This window comes from Spermophilus citellus (genome assembly GCF_964194105.1).
Source record: "Spermophilus citellus genome assembly, chromosome: 2".
Lineage (NCBI taxonomy): Eukaryota > Metazoa > Chordata > Mammalia > Rodentia > Sciuridae > Spermophilus > Spermophilus citellus.
Window position 1 is genome coordinate 252,307,777 of NC_138183.1, and position 21,180 is coordinate 252,328,956.

At 58.0% G+C, this 21,180-nt stretch overlaps 4 protein-coding genes across 6 annotated transcripts; 1 reads left to right on the plus strand and 3 right to left on the minus strand.

The window, feature by feature from the left end:
* Nucleotides 1–79: 79 nt before the first annotated feature.
* On the minus strand, nucleotides 80–2,271 carry PTPRCAP (protein tyrosine phosphatase receptor type C associated protein). The gene is made up of 2 exons (XM_081272043.1): nucleotides 2,187–2,271; nucleotides 80–897 (listed from the first exon to the last, which is right to left on the minus strand). The coding sequence occupies exons 1-2, from the start codon at nucleotides 2,187–2,189 to the stop codon at nucleotides 295–297; spliced, it is 606 nt and encodes a 201-aa protein (XP_081128169.1). The 5' UTR covers nucleotides 2,190–2,271; the 3' UTR covers nucleotides 80–294.
* Nucleotides 1,278–7,580, minus strand: CORO1B (coronin 1B). 3 transcript variants are annotated; one of them, XM_081271993.1, is made up of 11 exons: nucleotides 7,472–7,580; nucleotides 6,567–6,769; nucleotides 6,134–6,256; nucleotides 5,900–6,029; nucleotides 5,531–5,712; nucleotides 5,327–5,446; nucleotides 4,766–4,870; nucleotides 4,547–4,692; nucleotides 4,233–4,290; nucleotides 3,225–3,494; nucleotides 1,278–3,061 (listed from the first exon to the last, which is right to left on the minus strand). In XM_081271993.1, exons 2-11 carry the CDS (start codon nucleotides 6,765–6,767, stop codon nucleotides 2,936–2,938), a joined length of 1,461 nt encoding a protein of 486 aa, XP_081128119.1. In that variant the 5' UTR covers nucleotides 6,768–6,769; nucleotides 7,472–7,580; the 3' UTR covers nucleotides 1,278–2,935. The 3 variants fall into 3 exon arrangements, with proteins under 3 accessions (XP_081128119.1, XP_081128120.1, XP_081128121.1); XM_081271994.1 differs by having other exon boundaries at nucleotides 7,479–7,567; XM_081271995.1 differs by lacking the exon at nucleotides 3,225–3,494.
* Nucleotides 7,581–12,365: 4,785 nt separating this feature from the next.
* On the minus strand, nucleotides 12,366–13,765 carry GPR152 (G protein-coupled receptor 152; the record flags this gene model as incomplete). The annotated part of the gene is made up of 1 exon (XM_081280496.1): nucleotides 12,366–13,765. The coding sequence occupies exon 1, from the start codon at nucleotides 13,758–13,760 to the stop codon at nucleotides 12,366–12,368; it is 1,395 nt and encodes a 464-aa protein (XP_081136622.1). The 5' UTR covers nucleotides 13,761–13,765.
* Nucleotides 13,766–15,696: 1,931 nt separating this feature from the next.
* On the plus strand, nucleotides 15,697–18,658 carry CABP4 (calcium binding protein 4; the record flags this gene model as incomplete). Its single annotated transcript, XM_081280497.1, has 6 exons — nucleotides 15,697–16,017; nucleotides 16,392–16,422; nucleotides 16,502–16,645; nucleotides 17,671–17,780; nucleotides 18,088–18,235; nucleotides 18,327–18,658. 6 exons carry the CDS (start codon nucleotides 15,697–15,699, stop codon nucleotides 18,353–18,355), a joined length of 783 nt encoding a protein of 260 aa, XP_081136623.1. The 3' UTR covers nucleotides 18,356–18,658.
* Nucleotides 18,659–21,180: the final 2,522 nt, after the last annotated feature.

Sequence of the window (21,180 nt, forward strand, 5' to 3'; positions counted from 1 at the left end):
GCTGGACTCTCAGGGTGGGTGGGTTTGTGCCAGGAGCCCCTGCTTAGAGAGAGAAGGGGACACTATAGGACCACAGAACCATAGGGTGAAGAGGTTTTATTTCAAACAATGCCCATCGGGTGGGTGGCCTTTGGAGGGGGTGGGGCTGCACAGGCCTGGGAATTGGTGGGGATGATGGTCCAAGGTGCTCCATGAGGTGGGGGGAGTGACAGCAAGTCCAGGGCAGGCTATGTTCCACTGTGGCACTTGGGAAGCAGAGAGGCTGTAGCAGGGACCGGACTCTGAGGCTCGCCTCTATAGAGCTGTAACATGGAGGCCCTGTCCCCCTGATGCCCCGGCGCTGTCGTCCCAGGCTGCACTGCCTGAGAAGGCATGTAGGTCACTCAGCAGGGCCTCTGCACTGCCCCCTGAGCCCACTGGCCCCTGGGAGCCAAGACCCAGGCCCCCTTCCACATCGCTGTCCTGTGCTTCCTCAGCTTGCTCCTGGTGGGGTCCTGTTCTGCACCGCTGCCCCTCTTCCTGGGGTCCAGCCTTTTCTGGGCCACCATCCGTGATGTCCTCATCTTCTGCATCCTGCTCCTCCTCCTGCTGCTCTGGGTCATCTAGTGGCCCCAGCTCAGTGCGGGCCTGCAGCCAGCGGCCTGGGGGGCTGGCCCAGAGGAGGCGGCGGGTGCGACCCCACAGCGCAGCGCCTAGGCGGGCTGGGTGGTAGTAGCCCCCAGAGTCGCGACTGAGGCGGCGCCAGGCCAGGGCCAGGGCAGTGACTAGCAGCAGCAGCAGCAGCAGCAGCAGCACTACGGTGACAGAGCTGGAGCCCATGCTGTCCTTCGCATCGCCCGAACCCAGGGCCCCTGGCAAGGCCAGCAGTGTGCCAAGACCAAGGGCACAGAGCAGAGCCTGCAGGAGACAGGTGGGGGGCTCATCACCAGGGGTGGCACCAGGCGGGGTGGCCAAATCTGCTTTCTGTTACTCTCCAAGAAGGTCCACAGTTGCCTCTCAGGCAAAATGGGGACAGTCAAGCAGAAAAGCCCAAGTCCTTATTTGGTCATGGCCCTGGCCACTGTCATGCGCCCCTGCCCCTAGGCACCAGTGGTCTTACTCCCAACCACCCTGGCCTGCTCTTGCCTGGGCCTCCACACTGCCTCTTCCCTCTGCCCAGAATGCTCCACTCCAAAAAGCCACATGGCTGCCTGTGCGCCTGGCTGCCTCGTTGAGAGGACTCCTGGTCTAACCTGGATTATAACCAGCTGGTCATTAGTACATCACTCCCTGGCACACTTTTTCTTTTTCTTTTTTTGTGGTGTTGGGGATCAAAACCAGGGCCTTGTGCATGCGAGGCAAGCACTCTACCAACTGAGCCATATCCCCAGCCCCCCACCAGCACTCTTGATACCCCCAAACCACTATTTCTCCCGCCACATCTTATACAGGAAGTACTTCTTCTCATCTTTCCTGTTGGCTCACCTCCCCCAGCAGAGTAAGCTTCAGGGAGATGGCATTTTGATGACCAACCACCTATAAACAACACCTGGCCCATAGTAGGTGCTCAGTAAATTTTGACTGAGTCTGGCAAAACTCTGCTTGGGGGTAGGGGGCCTGTGAGGCTGCTGTCAGGGCTGGATTTTCTGCAGGTGGGGATGGAAGGGCTGGACCAACCCAGAGGTAACCACCTCCCCTCTGTTTACTGGGTCCTAGGATGGAGGTCCTTGAGGCCCCTCTTCCTCCCAACCACAGGGGTGCCCCAGCTGCAAGGTTTCCACTCAGCAATGTGGCCTGTCCCTGAGGCTCTCAGGCGTGCAGGGCCAGGGCTGGGGGGTGGAGGGTGCACTGACAGAGGAAGCCTGCGGTTGGAACAAAGCAGGTGGGGAGTGATGGCAGGGGGAGGGGAGTGTGCAAATCCGTAGGCTCCAGGGATAGGCACAGGGCCGAGCTCAGCTTGGGAGGCCCAGTGGAGCTCTATCCCAGGGATCTTGAAGGGGCGGGGCCTGGAGTGAGGTAACGGCACCTGCATCGAACCCTAGGAAGCCCAGCTCAGAGGTGAGGCCCAGCTTCTGCCTGTGCTGGTTCCGAGTCATGCCTCTATCCCTGGGTCCCAATGATGGTGGGTCCTTCTTAGCTCTTGGGGCCCCAAGTTCTAGCCCCAGTCTCCTATGCTCCTGCCCCAAGAACCCAGTGGCAGTGCTCACCATTGGTCCGCTGGCCTCACGCTGGGTGCCCACCTCCGGCTCTGGCTAGGTTGAGAGAGAAATGAGCCCCAGAGCTCTAGTGCAGGAAGCACTTCCGCTTCCTGTCCACAGTACCCACCCACTCTTGCCTGCCACAGGACCCTGGTGGGGCCTCCACCTCTCAGGACCACCCTGCCCAACACCAGATCCTCACTGGCTTTTCTGGGTGAAGCTGGGACTAGGGGGCTGTGACCAGGCCTCCCAGTGGATGCACCAGGCACCAGCTCAAAGCAGGATGCGGCTGCGGATGAGTCCGGTCTGGCTCAGCGTCTCTGCCTGACAATCCGGGAGCAATGACATTGGCTGCTCACAACCCTCGACTTTCTCAGGTCTCTGACTTCTCTGCCTCATCTGTGCCCACATTCCAGACCCTCTCAGCCCCCCCGGTTCAGCAGGCCACCGGGCTTTTAGAAAGAAATTTATTTGGAATGAAAATATAGAGCCCATCCCTGCCACTTCCTGTGGGAGGCAGAGGGGAGTGAGCGGGTGGGGCAGAGGGTCCCTCAGAGGACAAGCGAGCTTGCCTTGGTACAAAAACCCTCCACAGAACAATGACAAAAGCCAGGCAGTGGTCGGGATGGGAACTGGCCCCTGACCTGCCCCAGAGTCCCTTGGCAGCCAGTGACCCGCTATGACCTGCCAGCAGAAGCTGAGTGAAAAGGGGTGAAGGAGGAGGAGGGGACGGAGGGGGTGGCATCGCTGGTGTGGTCCTATGCGTCCCCATTCTCCATGCGGCCCAGCTGCTCCTCCAGGCGGCAGATGCGCTCCCCTTGCTCCTTGACCATGGCCCGCAGTGCCCGTAGCTCCTGCATCACCTCCTCTAGCTTCCCGGCCTCCTGTGAGGACATCAGAAGTCCATTTACTGCAGCCTTCCCCAAATCTACCACCAACCAGGCAGAGGCCCGAGGCCCAGAGAGGGCAATGTACGGTTCAAGTACACACAGCAGACAGGGGCAACATTGGAACTTTCCCAGCACCACCTGACTGTGGGACACATACCCCAGCCCCAACAAGGCTGCCACCAGAGGTGGCATCAGCAATGGCAACAGCAGATATGGAGGACCCTGGGCGGGTGGAGCTGGAGAGCCGGCTGTCCGATAACACGTTGCGCCGGCTGACCTTCAGGTCCCGCTGTTTGCTGGGCACGTAGGCCTCCCGCAGTGAGATGAGGATGGGGTCTGCGTCCCGCCCGCTCACCCACTCCTCCGCCTCCAGAGCGGCTTCAGGCCCAGCTGTGTCGGGGTATAGATCATCCTGGAAGAGGTCAGACTGCAGCAGGGAGGCCAGGGTCAGCTGGAGCCCATCAGTGACCCTGTGTGGCTGCCGCCTCAGGCCCTCCTGGGCTCCAGCCTGGCACTCTCGACCTTTCCCCTCCTGGCTTGGCCCTTTGAGCCCTTTTCAGCCCAAGGCCTGCTTTCACTTCCCTCCTGCTGGTGCAGGCAGTTCCCCCAAAGCCTTCCCAGCCTTCCTTCCTGAGCAGGGCCTGCCACCACCCTCCCCTGCAACCACAGGGGCCAGTGAGGTGGCTTTGTAGGATTCTGGGGGACACACTTGTGCCCCGTGGACTGTGAGCTCCTGGGGCAGGCCCTACCGCTCTCCCTCAGCTCTGCTCCGAGACGTGCCTGGCACAATGCGTCGAGCACTCAATGGATGCTGGCTGGAGAATAATGGCAGTGTGTCTGGGGCTGGGCATCTGAAGCCAGCCTGTGGTTCCTCCTCGCGGGACTCTCCCCAGCAGCCAGACCCTCTCTCTCCACCCTCCAGCAGGAGGCCCTCCATGGCTGCTGCTCTGCCCTGACTGCCTGACCCCTCTCTGTGGCTCATCTGGGCAAGGCCTCAGCTTGCCCTGTGTCATTCCTGCTTGTCCCCTACCAGGCACAGCCCAACCCCTGGCTGGTACCAGGGCATGAGGGCATTTGTGCAGCCCACCAACCACACCCAATCACAGGCCCCACTCCAAACACCCTCAATGGCCTGTCTGCTAGAGGAGGGAGCAGGTGGCGTCACCTTTCTTGGCACAGTCATGACAATGGGCTCACACTTGCGCTCATGCAGTTTGTAGAACCTGGGAAAGGGAGGGCATGGGTGGAATCCCCATTAGTTCCCCCAGATCTCTCCACCCTCCGCTTCCTGTCCTCACTTGGACCTTCCCACAGGCTGACCAAGTCCCCAACACCCCTTGTGCAGGCTGCCTACCTCCCCCAACAATTGCCACAGGCTAATCCCTGAGCCTCCCAACTGACCTGACACTGGGTGCCCACAGCCTGGTCTCTGCTCTCAGGCTGAGTCCCCAAGATGGCTGCCACAATGGCCCCTCTTACCGGGCAATCTCACACTTGCTGACCTCCAAGCCCCTCTTGGGCATACTGCCCATGCCCCTCTGGGGTTCCTTGCTGGTGAACGTGTTCAGAAAGTGGATATAGGGGGACTCGTCTGTGATCTCAAAATACCGGATGCTGGAGTCACCCTGGGGGGGCAACAGGGGGTTCAGCTCTTGGCTGTGCACCTCCCCTGCCCCCACCAGCCATACCCAGCCCCACCTTGCCACAGACGTAGACCACACTGGTGTCGGGGTCGTAGAAGGGCAGCAGGGCCCCGTTGCTGGAGTCTAGCTCCTGCAGGGCCATGGGCTCCTCGAGGTTCTCCTGGCACATGGGAGGCAGTGAGGCCAAAATTGGAAATGCCCACCAGGAGTGGCCACAGATGGGCTCACATGCCAGCCAGCACTGCCCCAGCATGCCAGTGGGTTCTTTCCCCCTCCAAGCCTCTGTCCATACCAGGGACCCCAGCAGACCCCTGGCTTCTCTCCACCCTCAGGGGCCCACCCTCCCAGCCTCCTGCAGGCCTCAAGACTACTCCAGGTCACTGAGCAAGTACTGAGAAGGTCCTCACTACAGGGAGCTTGAAGGGGCTGCGTAGCACAGTCCCTGGCTCACAGAGGCCACTGAGGTCACTGTGCAGAAGCCAACAGGTGTGGGACAGGGCCCTGCAGGGCCAAGCTGAGGACCTGGGAACCACAAGCATGGTGACCCCTGCCCAGGATGGAGCCAGGTTGGGGCCCATCTTGAGCCTGCCTCCTCAGGCCAACCATGGCCACTCACTGGGTCCCAGAGTGCCAGCTGCCGCTCACTCATGCGGCTGAAGCCTGTAGTGAACACCTTGCCATCTGCCAAGAAGATGGCCCGCATGGGCCGGGCCCCCTCATGGGCTTTCTCCCGCTCCTGTGTGAAAGACAGGTGGTTAGTGTAGTGCACAGATCAAGTCCCTTGGCCTGTCCACTGTCCTCAGCCCCCAAAGCCACATACTGCCACCAGGGTGCCCCGGCGGGGGTCAATGATGCGGACACTCTTGTCCTTGCAAGCTGAGCAGAAAAGGCTGCCATTACGGTTCCAGCTGACATTGTAGATGAGGTCAGGGTGCAGGGTGTCCAAGCGGTACAGCTCCTCCGCTGTGCCCACATTCCAGATGAGCACCACATTATCACAGCCTAGTGGATGGAAGGCCATCAGCCCAACAGGTCAGCTTTGCCCACTCCCCTGGGACTGAACTGGGCTTCTTGACCTCTGCACGGCTCAGCTTCCTCATCTGTCAGATGGGCCCAGGAGAGACCACTAGGATGTCCCAGAGCCACATATGGAGAGGGGTGTGGGGGCAGGGTAGGGAGCGGTGCAGACCTGCACTGAGCAGCACGTTCCGGGCTGTGGGGTGCCAGGTCACGATGCCCACACGCTTGGTGTGCCCTTCTAGCACCACCACTGGCTCTGTCAGCGGGGAGGCCAGCCCATTCTCCGGGATCTGCCACACCTGTGGTAGAGATGGGGCTGCTGGGCTGAGGCCTCTGCTTACCCCTGCTGCCAGCAGCCTCGGTCCACACTGGAGACCCTGGCCCAAACAGTCCTGTGCCTCACCATGACTGTACAATCCTCTGAGCCGCTGGCAATGACTTCATCATTGTGGGGACACCAGTCGATGTCCAGGACAGGTCCCGTGTGCCCACACACTGTTGGGTAGGCCTTGTCAATGCGGCCTGTCTGCAGGCAGGAGGGGGCAAGTCAGATCCCCCTCTCTATGGAGGGGGGATGGGGCTCACTGGGGGCCTAGATGTGAAGGTGCCCCACCCACTAGCTGAGCAGGAAGTGCCTGCTGCCTCTGACCCTGACTCAGTGGCAATAAACACTGATTCCACCTGCACAAACACCTCTTGGGCAGTAAATCTGGATTGACACCTGCCTAGGGAGAGGATGGGCAAGGAGGGGGCTTCAAAGTAGGACCTGCTGCCAGGAGTGGTGCTGTGCTTCTGGCCCTCCCCACAGCCTGCCTCCCTGTCCCAACAAGGCCCACCTTGTTCAGGGGAAGCACCAGGAAGGCACCCCCACCACTGGCTTCCACAATTACTGCCAGGAACTTGGGGTTGACTGCGCAGAAGGTGCTGTCCCAGGTAACACGGGACACGCGAATGTCCTCGTAGCATTGGTCATTCTTGACCGGTTGGCCAAACACATGCCGGAATTTGCTCTGCCGAACCACTTTGCGAAAGGACATGTCTGCAGTGCAGAGAAGCCTGGATCAGCCCCGTCCTCGTGACCCTGAGCTTTCCCACCGGTGCTTGAAGGGAACACGGAAGGATATGGCTGGGGCCTAGGCAACATCACCCGCCTGGGTCTGTTTCCCCAGTGGCAGAATGGGACTCTGGCAAGCTCCCCAGGCGGTGATCTGACAGGGTAAGTACGACGACCCCTGGTGCTGGCCACTGCTGCGTCCTAAGGGGCTTTGAGAAATCTCCTTGGGACCCTCCGTGGCTGCGGTGTGTGTGTGTGTTGGGGGTGGGAGGGTGCGGAAACGGGAAAACTTAGTATTTCTGTAGGTCCGCCCGGTTCGGAGCAGACCTTCCGGCCCGGGGACTTGGAGGCTGGGTGTCGGGAAGGGAGGAGAGGAGGCAGGAAAGGTCTCCGCACCGTGGGGCGGAGGGAGGCCCAGTTCTGAGAACCAAGGAATGTGCAGGGAGCTGCAATTAGCCCGGCCCACGGCCCTGGCAGGACCGGCGGGGGTCACGGCCGCGCTGCGGGCGGAGGGACATCTCGGAGCGCGGTTCCGGGGACCCACTTCCAGTGACCCGGACTCAGGAGGGCAGAGGCGGCGCGGCCGCGGGAGTTGGGACCGCGGGTGGGGCGCTGCGGAGGGGAAGGGCCCCTGGGCCTCGCGCCCCCGCCCCGGCCGCGCCCCCAGCCCGGCCCCGCCGCGCTCACCGCTCACCGCTGACCGGGGACGCCGGGGGCTGCGGCGGCGGCCTCGGGCAGCTCGGGATCCCAGCCTCCGGGAAGCAGGAAGCGGGAATCAGGAAGTGACAGAGGAGTGGGAGGGAGCGGGGCGGTGGCTCGCGGGGGCGGGGCCGAGGTCACGCGCGGAGGGGCAGGGAGAGTTGGGGGGCGGGGCCAGGAGGGCGGAGCTCACGAGCCGCACCTGCAGCCCCCGAGCGAGCGGCCGGCCGGGGTCGGGCTGCGGCAGGCCGAGCAGGTGCGTCCGCGGGAGTCGCCAGGATGGGCTGAAGCCCGGGATCCGGATCTCGCACCTGGGGCCACGCCTCCTAGGCGTCCCAGGAACGCCCCCGCCCCGCCTCCAAACGGTGCCTGCGCGGAGTTTTGCTGCCTGTTTTTAAGTTATAAGCATTAGTGCTCTCGGCTCAAGGTGTAGATAAAGCGACACTCGAAGGAGCCAGGCAGGGGTGGCCCAGCGGTCCCATTCTTCCCGGTGGACACTCGTGGGTCTTGCAGCGGCTGCTTTTTTTTTTTTTTCTTCCAGTGCTAGGGATAGAACCCAGGGCCCCAAACATGGTAGGCAAGTGCTCTGCTCCTAAGCTCCACTCCAAGCACTTTTTATTTTATTTTGAGACCGAGTCTTGCTGCCCTCAAACTTGGGCTCCTCCTAAGTCGTTGAGCTGCCAGAGCTTCTTACTAAAAATCAAAATGAGGCCATGGCCTGAAGATCCCTGGCACTTTCCTCTCTTTCCTCCACCACCTCCCTGGAGGCCTGGCCATCAGTCCACAGGCCTCTCCCTCCTAGATCCACCCAATCCTGTCTCACCCTGGGGGACTTAGGTGTCCCGGTAGGTCCCACAGGCAGTGGTTGCCAGGTCTCTCTCTATCAGGTCTGTGACCCTGAGCACTAGTTACTTCCTCACCCTGGGAATCCACCGGCCTGGGTGACTAAAGGGTGCTGGCAGAGTCTCTTTCCCAGGAAAACGCAGAAGAACCCAAGAACCCCTGTAAGGGCGGCTTATCTCTGGCGGGATGAAGAGCCCTGTGTGGGCTGCGCTTGACCTCCATCTCATTCCCCTTGCCACGCCCTGTGAGGAAACAGGCCTAGAGAGGCCAGGCGCTGGCTTGGGTCACCCTCCAGGAGTCAGCCTCCATCCGTTTGGCTCCAAGTCCTTGTGTTTCCCCCTGCTCCACCACCCTAGGGCTGGCCTGGCAGGAGTGGGGACTGGGAAGCAGCAAGGAGGTGTGTCCGGGGCAACAGGCCAGGGTCTGCCTAAAGCCCACACCAGCCTCTGAGGCCCCAGTTCTATAAACCTCCCTCATGGGAAATAGAGTCCCAGTTGTGTGTCCCATCCCACCCTGCCTCACCTGTCTGACCCTTGTTCAGCACCTGTCACCCACAATAGCCTCTCCCTGCCTGTGACCCAGTGATGCTGACCTCCAGTCCCTGAAATGTACACCTTCACTCCAACCTCAGGGCCTGGCTGGTACCTGATGGTGCATCCTGTTCTCTCCTTCCTTTTGGATGCTCTTTCCCAGGTCTTGAAATGACTCTGTCTCTGCTAAGGTGACACTCCCCCCACCCTGCAGTTCTCTCCCTGCTACCCCTCTCACCTGGCCATCTCTGGCTCTACTTGTTCTCATTGCCTTTTTTTGGGGGGGGGTAATGGGGATTGAACTCAGGAGTGATTTACCACTGAGCCACACCCCCCATCCCAGAGTCCCAGTACTTTTTATTTTTGTTTATTTATTTTTATTTTTTCATGGTGCTGGGGACTGAACCCAGGACCTTGTGCATGCCAGGCCATCACTCTACCAACTTAGCTATATCCCAACCCCTCCTTTTTATTTTTTTATTTTGGGATAGTGCCTTGGTAAGTTGCTGAGGCTGACCTCAAACTTGTGATTCTCCTGCCTCAGCCTCCTGAGTCACTGGGATTACAGGTGTGCGCCTGACTCATTGTTCTTAATAGCTACTGGATGCTATATTTTGGGAGTATTTGTGTATTTGTTGGTGTCTGCTTCACCCTACCAGGATGTCAGCAAATTGAGGGCAGGGGTTTTGTCTTGTTTCCCACTGTACTTTCGGCACCCAGTGAGGCCCAGCACCCAGAATGTGATCACTTAATGTATAAGTGAGCAGCAGCCCTGAGTGCAGAACTGAAAAATGTTCTTGTCCACAATTCTCACAATCAATGTCTGGTCGCTTTGCATGAGAGGGAGGGGCTCTCTCACCTACAAAAGGAAGGAATCTCCCAGAAGGCCACAGGAACCTGGTTCCATGGGGTGTGTTGGGGTGAGGTGAGGGGATGTAGAATGTTTTGGGGGTGAACGAGCCCTCTCTTAATGTCCTCTTTCCTCCAACACAGACCATCTCTGTGGGTCACTAGGAGAACTCCTCTTTTTCCTGCAAAACCCTTCAGGTCACTGCTCTTTTCCCTGCACAACAATTATTCATTGTGGGAACAATTCCCCTTGGGGACTTGGAGGTGGGGCTGGCTCCCTCCCCAAGAGATAGGGTTTAAGATGTGCACTAGTGTTGAAGGCAGGTGGCTGGCACATGGGTAAATCCCAGCAACGCGGGAGGGCAAGGCAAGAGATTTCAGATGCCAAAGTTCCAGGCCAGCCTAGTGACTCAGTGAAACCCTGTCTCAAAATAAAAAATAAAAAGGGCTGGGGATGTATTCAGGGTAAAGCCCTCTGGGGTCAACTCTCAGTACCAAAAGAAAAAGAAATAAAAGGCTTTGGAACCCCTGCCAGGAGAAAAGAGAGAAGCAGGGGCACAGCAGAATGCTCCAAGGGGACAGAAGTCCACCTCCCTCAGATGTGCCCTGTGACCGTCAGAAGAAGGGCGGGGCTTGTGGAAGAAGAGGCAGTCGGTGGGATGGGAGGACAGTACCTGGTGGGCAGGTGACCTGCCCCATGGGCCCTGGCCCATGGCTCAGCACTGCTCTCAGGCTGGCTAAGGCCTGGGGTGCCCACTGGCATCATCATGGTGATGGGTAACAATCATTGAGCACTTACTCTGTGCCAGGCAATGACCCAAGCACTCCATAAAGATCAATCATTATGATCCCCATTTTGTAGGTGAGCAAACTGAGTCCAAAAGAGACCAAGAGCTTTGCTGGGAGTCACCCCTGTGGAACGGTGGAGCCAGGAATTCAAACAACCCCTGAGGGGTACCAGGGACCCCCCTGAAGCCTGTCCCCGTGTTTCCAGAACAGAAGCCTGGCCAGAAAAGCAGCTGGAAGGTGCAGAATAGAGATTTGTCAGAAGAATGAAATCGACAAATCCACGCCTGTTCGGAGATCCCCCAGCCCCGCACGCACCAGTAATCCATCACTGAGGAATGCGATGATCATGCTCTGGTGTCGCCACCATGGCCACCCATTTATGGCCTTCCTGTGCAAGGGGGTCATTAATGGCCACAACCAGCAGCCCTGCAGGGGCTCATCCACCCTAACTAAGGTAAGAGCGAGCTAGGAACCCGAACCCAGAGCGGAGCTGCCACTCCCAGGGCAGCACATCAAACGTCATCAACACCGGTGCCTGAGTCAAGAAGCCTTGCTAAAGGGACGGAGTGGGGAAGAAGGGAAGGGAGGGGACTCGGAACCCTGAGGGGGGGAGAAAACAGGTGGGTGGGAGAGGGTGGGGGGATGAAGGGAAGCGGCAGGGAGACCTATGGCACTTTTGCTTTCCCTGTGGGGTCTGCAGTGGAAGGGGAGGAGCTGGCTGGCCCGAGGGCTCACCTTTGCCATTCCTGGGACTACTGGTGCCCTGAGCTCTGTGCCCTTTGGACAGCCTCCTGCCTCTGCTCTTGGGCTCGGATGGGGGGAATTTGGGGCCAAAGTGAGCTGTACCTGCAGCCCCCACAGAGAGGAGAGTTGAGCAGCCCTCCCTGGGGGTTGGGGCACAGGTGGATGCTAGTTGGACCCTTGAACAGAATCCGACCTTGAAGTCCCCTGGAGCAGGCCCAAGAGCAGAGGTGGCTATGTGCTCTCTCAGGCCACTTGGGTGTCCGCAGCCTAGGCTGTTCACAGAATCCTAGGTCACTCTCCTGCCTGCCTCCTCCCATTCAGCCCCGGTCCCTGTATGCAGGAAGGAAGAAGACACCAGCTCACCGAGCCCTTGCTGAGTGCCAGGCTGCTGTGAGTGCCTTGCACACTTTCTCATTTAATTCTCACAAGAGCTGATGAAACAGGAGCTAAGAAAGAGAGGTAACTTGTCCCCCATTACCCAGTCAGGCTGTGGCAGAACTGGATTTGAATCCAGGCTTGGTAGCTCTTGCCTCTTTTCTGCCTGCCCTGTGAGGGGAAATCCTGCACCAGCCTCACTGTCTGTTGGAGGCAGGCAGGAGATTGGTGGAGAGGACTTGGATTGTGGGCCACTAGGGCCTTGGGCCCTGCTTGGAGCCACAGGTTCATGGAGGCCTCCCTTTTTTGCAGGAACTTTTCCATTTGGTGTTCTTGTGTCTAGGCTGGAGGACAGGCCAGAGGAGGACAGGGAGTGAAGGATGAAAGGGAGATCTGATTGGACCCAGGGAAGTCCCCCTGTTATCTTCCTCCAGCAGGAACAAGGCACAGAGGAAACAGGCGTCTAGGGGTATTGAAGGACAGAACAATTCGGACACCATTAGCTGTGGCCTAGGGGGCTGTTGGGTGACTATGTGTTGGAACAACCACGGAAGGGCTTGGTGTGCCCAGGGTCGGGGACTCACAGTGAACTCTCTGGGACTTTCACATGCTTTGTTTCACTTCCCTCCTTCTAGGCCTGAGGGACTCCGTGGGAGTTTTAGTGGTGAGTCCTTCATGGCGTCCACCATGGCTGGTTCTCTGGCTCCCTCTGGCTCTTCCACTGCCCTGGAGGGCTGGACGTCCTTAGGCCCTCACGTGGGGCTTGGGCTGGAGGCTTCCTCTGGCGGGGCACTGCCAGGGCTCTCTCCCTCAGGGACAGCCTGTGTGGCTGGGTTCCCAGAGGCTCCTGAGGTGGGCCCTGGGGATGGGCCAGGGGAGGCTTCATCACAGGGGGTGGTGGCCAAGCCGGAAGCAGAGGCAGGGGTGTGAGCCTCAACCACTGTCTGTTCCTGGGCCACAGCATCCGACCGTGTCTGGGCCGTGGGGCTCACCTGAGGCAGGGCCACGGCATCCAGTCGTGGCTGGGCGGCAGCCATGGGCCCTGGCAGAGTCGGGCCCTCAGAGCCCACCTGGGGCTGGGGCTCAGCTGGCGTGAAGCTGCCTGGCTGTTCCTCGCAGAGAGCGGCTGCAAAGGAGGAGAACACGGCGCGCAGCAGGGCCCGGAGGTCGGCACTGGCCACGAGGCAGAGGAAGGGGCTCAGACAGCTGTTGAGCAGGATCAGGTAGTCCGAGTAGACCAGGGCCTCCCAGAGCAGGTACCCGGGGTAGAGGTCCCACAGGAAGGCCAGGTACAGCAGCTGTGCCAGCTGATAGGGCAGCTGCAGGACCACATAAGCTGACAGAATGGTCTTGGCCACGCGGGCAAAGCCATGGCGGGCGGGGGGCCGGGGCTGGTGGCGGCAGCGGGTCCTGCAGGCGGTGGCCTGGGTGAGCGCGTGGCACACCAGCAGCAGGAGGAACGGCAGGAAGCCCCCCAGGATCTCGAGCATCCGCAGGGGCAGTTCCTCACTGTCCCAGAAGTCCAGGCAAATGACCAGGTCGTACCACCAGACGGTGGCCTCAGGGAAGACCAGCCAGGGCACACTGAAGAGTGTGGCCAGCACCCAGACCCCAGCACAGACCCACAGGGGCAGACGGGCCGGGCGGCGCCCAGGGTACCAACGCGGGCACAGTGCCAGCAGGCAGCGGTCCAGGCTGAGGGCTGCCAGCAGAAAGAGGCCGGAGGAGTAGGACACACCCCACAGGAAGTAGTAGAAGCGGCAGGCAGCTGTCCCCAGTGGCCAGTGCCCTCCATGCTGGATCTCCAGAATCTGAAAGGCTGCTGCCGCCAGGAACAAGAAGTCGGAGAGGGCCAGGCTGAGCAGGAGCAGGGCCAGCCTCGTGCCCGCCCCATGCCGGGCCTGGGAGCCGGCCAGCCACGCCATCAGCCCGTTGGCTGGCAGCCCCAGGAGCAGCAAGGCCACTAGGAAGACTGTGTCCCAGCCACCCTGCGGGTAGTAGTCCTCATCGTCCAGTTCTGTGCGGGGCCCACGGCCAGCAACGTCCAGGTTGGCTTCCATAACAGTGTCCCCAGTGTCCTGCTGGACATGGACTGGGCACCTGCTGGGTGAATGAACACAGATGACTGAGTATGAGACACAGGGCATGTGCATCTCCCTGCCAATCACTGTCCCTCCCTGATCTTGTCCTTGAGTAGTCATCTCCTGCCAGGGACACCTCATGTAGTCCTCTGAGGACCCATTTTATAGATGAAAGAAGGTTCATTGAGTTAGTGAATTGTCCAAGCTCATGGACAGGAAGGAAACCACCAGAACTTAAGCATCTGACCATGGAATCCATGAGTCCAAGCAGACCAACAGAGGCTTTCAAACACTGAATCTTTTTTTTTTTTTTTTTTTTTTTTGGTGCCAGGAATTGAACCCAGGGGCCCTTAGCCACTGAACCACATCCCCTGCCCTTTTTATTTTTCATTAAGAGACAGGATCTCACTCGTTGCTTACAGCCTTGCTAAGTTGCTGAGGCTGGCTTCAAAGCTCCCGCCTCAGCCTCTCAAGCTGCTGGGATCACAGGCGTGTGCCACTGCTCCAGGCCCCAATCCACTGAAGCTTGTCTCAATAAAACATAGTGGAACTCCTATATGAGCTAAAAAGACACTGAAGAGCACCCCCCCAGGGTTTCAGGGGACAGAGTTTGAAAACCAGTTGATCGGCTCTTCACAAGATCCCTTTATGCTTGATTTTTCTGGGGTTCAAGTGTTTAAAATTCCAAGAGGGGGAGGGCTCTGGGTGTCATGGGCCCATAGGAGTCTAAGGCTGGGCAGGCAGCCCCTCCCTGCATGCATGCAGGAATTTGGGGCGAATTTGGGGCGAGGTCTGACCTCAGCACAGGCAGCTAGGGGACCTATCCCAGGAGCAGTGTGCGGCTCTTCAGCATCCTCTGCCCCCCCTGTGCCCTTTCCTGCTTTTGAGAGCTTAGGCGCAGGTAGCTCTGTTTGTCTCCTGGAGCTACTAGAGAGGGGGCTTTGCAGGGTAAGGAGGGGGAGATGCAGTTAGGGGCACCCAGGTTGGGAACTCAAAAGGCCTGTGGTCCCCACCGCACCTTCTCCAGCCAGTGGACGGGAGTGAGCATTCCTCTGAGGTGGTAGCTAGGGGACAGACCAGATGCCACCTGGGCTGGATTCCGCTTGGGGCCCACGGCTGCAACCACTTTAGCCCCTGGCTTCCCCATACTTTGGTGCTCTTCCTCTGCAGACCCCCATTTGGATCAGAATCCTGGGCATCCTCCCCCAGGGCCCTGGCCATGGTGCCTGGCTTACCTGTGAGATGCAGGCAGCAGCTGGCCGGAAGGAGCAGGGCGTGCCTGCTGCCCAGCGGCCCAGCCACCCACCACCCCACGCCAGGGCCCGCTGCGTGGCACTCTGTGACATGAAGGCGGGCAGGCAGGAAACCCAAGCTGAGAGGAGATCAATCATTCATGGGACCGCTCTCCGGGAAACCCTAACCCTGGCCCAGTAGCCAAATGACCAGCCAGGGCCCCCATCCTGACGGGGCCAGACAACACGCCTGGGCCCCTCCCGCAGGCTGCCAGCCCCTGAGGATCCAGCTCCACTGACACTGCACCTTGGCCCCTCTAACCTGGCCCCTCTTTTCGGTGACACTTGCCCTCTGTTTCAGCCAGGATGTCACCTCGTAGGGGCCCCTGGGGGCAACTTATCACCTCCTTTCCCACCTCCCCCTTGCTCAAGTCGCCATCTCCAGACGAAGAACTGGGACTAGGTGTGTTCAACAACCCGGTTTCCAGCCGCAACATGGCAGAACTGGAGTTGGAAACTAGGGGCAGCCACATGTCCTGCCCCTCTCTGCTGAGGACAGTTCTGGTGACCAACCTGGCATTACCCTGGCCACCCCAGGGCAGGGGGCAGGGATGAGGTCCTGGGCCGCCTGCCTACTCACCCTAATCCCCCTCAGGGCCCATCCCAGGCGATCAACTCTAAGGCTGGGGGTGCTTAAGCAGCTTTATGGGTCCCAAGAGCCAAGGGTGCTCAGGCACACTGTGTTCCTGAGCCCTGCCATCCCTTCCTACATGGCCACAGAGCAGAACCCCCAGAAGTCCCCTGAGGGGGTTGTGGCCCCTGGCAGTGGTGCTGAGGGGGCCCCCTTGACTAGGAGGAAGAGCAAGAAGGAGAGGGGACTCCGAGGGTCCCATAAGGGCAGCTCTGGTGAGCAGACTTCTGTCCAGGGCCCTGAGGCCCCAGGGAACAGCAAGAATCCTTCAAAGACTGGAGAGGGGCAGGGGGGGCCACCCCTCACATCACGCCGCCAGTCCCATCGACATCGCGCTGACCCCCAGCAGGATGCTGCTCAGAGGACATACGGGCCCCTGCTCAACCGCATCTTTGGGAAGGTCAGGGGCTTGGGCAGGGCTGAGGGTCTCAAGGATGTGGGTGGAGATTCCTATCCCTTGGGGACAGCCCTCCTGGCCCCTAAGTACCTGGGCCCCCCACTTCTTCTGCTCCAGACTTGGGGTCTCAGGCGCTGGTGCAGTGGGCAGAGCCAGGCTTCAGAGCTGGGGCTCTATGGAACCCACTCAAGGTGCCAGGGGCACAGAGTAAGGGCTCTTTGCTCCTGGGACCCTCGGGACTTCAGCTGCCTTTGCCCCTGGGTGGTGGTGGTGGTGGGTGGCCCTGCCCAGGAGCAGGAGCACAGGCAGGGGCTGGAGGAGGAAGGACAGACAGAGCCGTGGCTGGCTCTAGGGACATGTTGGACTATTGCCCACAGGACCGTGAGCTGGGCCCAGAGGAGCGGGAGGGTAAGTGTCTCTCCTGACTGTGGGGGTGGGGAGAGGTGTCCCTGGGCCTGGCCACCTGCACAACCTCTCTCCCTGACAGAGCTGCAGGCTGCCTTCGAGGAGTTTGACACTGACCGGGACGGCTACATCGGCTACCGGGAGCTGGGTGACTGCATGCGGACCCTGGGCTACATGCCCACGGAGATGGAGCTCATCGAGGTCTCGCAGCACGTGAAGATGCGCAGTCAGTGACGGGCCCTGCAGGGCAGCTGGGTGGGAGCCTGCCTGGCGGCGCCCAGCTCAGGGCAGCCCTGGTCTCCAGGAGGATCACAGGGGGACGCAGGGGGGGAACTCCAAGAGCCCGTCAGGGGCCGTGGTGGGTGCGAAGGAGAGCCTCTGGGGTGGCGACAGGACCACATTGGTCCCATCAGGTGTGGGGACACCAGGTCCACGCTGCAGCCTCCTGGTGAGGGGAGCGGGGCAAGGGTGGGAGGTGGGTGATCCAAGAGCGGCGTCTGGGGCTCAGGCTGAGGAACCTGGCCTCCAGCTACGGCTGTGGCCTCTGCACACCCTTGTTCTTTCCACCTGGGCCTGCGCTGCCTCCTGGCCTGGCTCCTCCTACTGGGTGACGCCGGCTGTCTGCAGGGACTAGCACCGCTCCCTCTCTCCCACCCTGCCATCCTCCCCATTCCTTGGGGCAGCTGCCTGAATTGAGGTCACCTGGAATACAGTCTCGGAGGCTCAGTGAGGCCTGGTGTGACAGTGCCCTGGCTGCCCTGTGACTAAGCGCTGTGAGGTTATCATTGCCGCTTTGTCCTGGGGCGATACCAAGTCCCTTCATTCCGGGATCTCTATGGGTTATTTTCTTGCAGTTTCCAAAACAGGCATGTGCTTTGTGACTGGTGTGTGCGCGCAGGGCTGTGCTTCCTCCTCTCCCCCAGAGCTGTTATTTGGCCACCGGTGCCTTAGACGATTGGCAGCATCTTAGAACCGAGGGACTGCTGGGGGAGGGAGGGGCTAAGCTGCCCAAGGCCATGCATCTCAGCAGCAGAGTCAGAGTCTGAACCTGGCGGCTCCGCTCCAAACCCTGGTTTCTTTCTCCCATACCCGGGTTCTTCACAGAAAGCAGAGGCAGCCCCAGTCCCCACCCCACAGTGCCGGCATGGGATATGTCCTCCTGAATGCAGAGCCTTGGGGGGGCGGGGTTTGCACCCTCCCTTTTGATGTCCCATTTGGGGCCAGATTGTGACACTGTGTCTGGGTCCACAGTGGGTGGCTGTGTGGACTTTGAGGAGTTTGTGGAGCTGATAGGCCCAAAGCTGAGAGAGGAGACGGCACACATGCTGGGGGTTCGGGAGCTGCGTATCGCCTTCCAAGAGGTGTGGAGGTTGGGTGGGCCGCAGGGGGCAGGGCTGGACAATGTCACTTCTGGGAGACTGGTGGCCTCAGTCTTCAGGATGAGGCCCAGGGATGTGCAGAGAAGGCTAGGCTCATGTGCAGCTGGAGGCATGAACTATAGAGCCTTCCAGAATCAGGAGGCCCCATCTTGGCATGGGAGGATGGGAAGGTTTGGTGGGTGAGGTGGTGGTGGAGGTGGCATCTTGCCCATAGGCAGTGAGTGGCAAGAGCGGAGCTAGTAGAGGGGAAGCTTAGGGTGGGTAGAGCTGAACTGTGCCTGGACCCTAGTTTGACAGGGACAAGGATGGGAGGATTACAGTCACAGAGCTGCGGCAGGCAGCACCGCCTCTTCTCGGGGAGTCACTGGAGGGTTCTGAGCTGGATGAGATGCTCCGAGACATGGACCTCAATGGGGATGGCACCATAGACTTTGATGGTGAGTCGCCTCCCAGTCACTCCTGTCCCTCCAGCACCCAGGAGGATCCCACTTTCTGGACAGGCCCAAGCCCCACCCCTCTCTCCTGCAGAGTTTGTGATGATGTTGTCCACCCACTGAGACCTGGGGCCCCAGACACCAGCAGGGCCCAGGCTGCACACCCTCCCCACCACGAAGAGGCTCCAGGATGGAGAGACCCAGAGGCCCCCCAGGACCACACACCACCAGGGAGTCTGCTTGGATGTCTCAGCCACCTTTATGCTCACCTACCCCTGCTGGAGCTTCCTGGACGAAAACCTGCCCTCAACTGCCCATCATCTCCACTGTGGGTGAAGTTTGGATCTCTCCCAAACCTCGGCACAGGCTGTGTTCCAGTAGGGGGAAGTGTTAGCGGATCCCCAGTAACAGTGAATTGAGAGGGTGGCTGGATCCCGCTCATTCCTAACATATATAAAATGTCTTTTTTAAAAATGGACTTCAAAGAAGGGGATGACCCCAGTTTCCAAAGAAAAGAGACCAAAGTTTGGCACCTGGCTAGAGGCTTGGGGGCCTGGGCTCTAACACCCACGAGTGACAGAGACCTACACAAGTCTGCAGGCAGGGGCAAGAAATGAACCTCACGGATACATTCCAGGGTCTCAAAGGGCTGCCTTGTTCCTATCTCCACTGACCAGTCTGGGAAAGTGGCAAGGGTGCAGATGTTTAGGGCCTTGTGGGGAAACAAGTGATCCTCGAGACAGAGGGGCAGGGACGATGGGGCATGTGGAAATCTTTGATGCTGTCCTAGAGAAGGCTAGGTTTGTTGGTTAGCATTAGACTCTGTTGACCACTTAAGGGAAGCCATTAATACAACAGGAATAGACTGTTCCACTCAATACTCAAATCAACAGAGGAGGAAAGGGGTAGATGAGGAATCTTGATTAAACCAATAGAAAGTTGGGATAGAGGGTGAAAAAGGCAAAGAAAAATAAAATACATAGAAAATATTAAGACAGAAAGTAGAAATAATCCTTTAAAAATCAATTATTACAATAAATATAAATACATTAAATTTGTTAGTTTAAAGTCAGAGAGTCCCAGTCCCCAAAGAAAGTGCTAATGGTGTGGGGGTCTGGCTTGTGGTAGAGTACTTGCCTGACATGTGTGAGGCCCTGGGTTTGGTCCCCAGCACCACACACAAAAACAGAAAAACAAAAAATTAAAAAATATTAGGTTATTTTTCTTATAACTCACCAAAAACAACAGTGTTTTAACCTGGGTAGAAATTTGCTTGCCCAAGAAAAGTCTATAGGTGGAGCCCAACTGTATATATTCTTCAAGGACCCAGGCTCCTTCTGGCTGACTGCTCTGCCATCCCTAGGGAGTGCCCACATTTATTTGTTTTCCTGGTGGCAGGATGGAGTCAGGTAAAAAGGAGAAAGAGGAAAAGAGTATGAACAATCTGGCTGGCCACAGTGGTGCACACTGTAGTCCCAGCCATTTGGGAAGCTGAGGCAAAAAGATTGCAAGTTCAAGACCAGCTTCAGCAATTTAGCAAGACCCTGCCTCAAAATAAAACATTAAATTAAATTAAAAAGGCCAGAGATGTAACTCAGTGGTTAAGTGCCCCGGGGTTCAATCCTCAGCACCTGTGCCTCCCCCTTTACATCCCAATAGACAGGGCTTATCACATGATACACCTAGCTGCAAAGGGTATTGGGAAATGTAGTCTTTACTTGTAAGGTCATGTGCCCAACTAAAAATCAGGGGTTCTTCTACAATGGCAAAGAGCAGATACAGAAGAGCAGATCTCAGATTCTTCCCCATTGGTGAGTCAAGGATGCAGAAGACACACTCAAAGAATAATGACAAGTGGAAGGCTGAAACCGATGGCTCAGATAAAAGATTTACCAGGAGAAAATTAACCAAAAGAGAGCTAGTGTAACTATGGGAAAATCAGATAGAAATGAGCTATGGGGCAGAAGCATAAGGGATAAATGGAGTCATGATTCACTAAAGAAATCTATATGTTCCTATTAATGTCTTCAAAAGAAATTATATGCAGTATATAGTTAGAGTTTAGAAGTATCGCTATTCACGGGCTGGGGCTGGGGCTCAGTGGCAGAGTCTTGCCTTGCATGTGTGAGGCACTGCGTTAGATCCTCAGCACCACATAAAATTAATAAATAAAATAAAGATATTGTGTTCATCTACAAATAAAAAAATTTAAAAAGAAGTATTGCTTTTCACACAATTTGGGTTGGATAAATTAACCAGAAAAATTTACGCCCTAGGCTGGGGGTGTGGCTTGGAGGTAGAGGGCTTGGCTGGCATGCACAAGGCCCTGGGTTCCATCCCCAGCACCACAAGATTGTGACTGTGTTGCCTACCTGCTCACTGAATAGTTTTTGTAATTTTTCTTCTTTCCTATATTTGTTCTAAGATACTTTTCAAATTGCAATTTTATGTGAGCAATCTGATAATACTGTGGGCTTAGAATCTGTATGTCTTGATTTTTTTCTAGTTTTTAATCTTACAAAACTATTGGTCTATGATGGATTAGAAATGTAAACTGGTCCTTGCCCACAGCTAGTTTGGGAACATTGTTTAAAGAGTTCCTTCATTCAAAGGGGATTGAGGGTGGGGGGCCTGGGTGGGCCAGGACAGCAGGAGTAATAGTGGGGATCTGGGTGTTTATTCATTCAACAAAGGTGCAGGACACTAAAGGTGTGTGCTGTCCTGGTGCTGCAGACTTGGGCAGGTGGGCAGCCCCTCACTAAGCACACTCATGTTTAGTTTGGGGACAATACACTCCTTTAGCTTATCCTTAGGTTGGGAGGTAGGGGACACGGGCCTGGTTTCCCTCTCTGGCCTCTCCCCAAGTGTCACAGAAAGGTTCCTGGGCCCAGGGCGCTGGAACCCTGGCTTCTGTTTCTAACTGTCAATTAGCCTTGTAAGAACACGAT

What these genes read in the sequence shown, in the direction of transcription:
- CORO1B (XM_081271993.1), bottom strand. Translation starts at nt 6,767, where the DNA reads ATGTCCTTTCGCAAAGTGGTTCGGCAGAGCAAATTCCGGCATGTGTTT. An exon ending in GAACGTGCTGCTCAGTGCAG is followed by an intron (nt 5,713 to 5,899) that starts GTCTGCACCGCT and finishes TCCATCCACTAG; the next exon opens with GCTGTGATAATGTGGTGCTC. An exon ending in GCAGCCTTGTTGGGGCTGGG is followed by an intron (nt 3,062 to 3,224) that starts GTATGTGTCCCA and finishes ATGTCCTCACAG; the next exon opens with GAGGCCGGGAAGCTAGAGGA.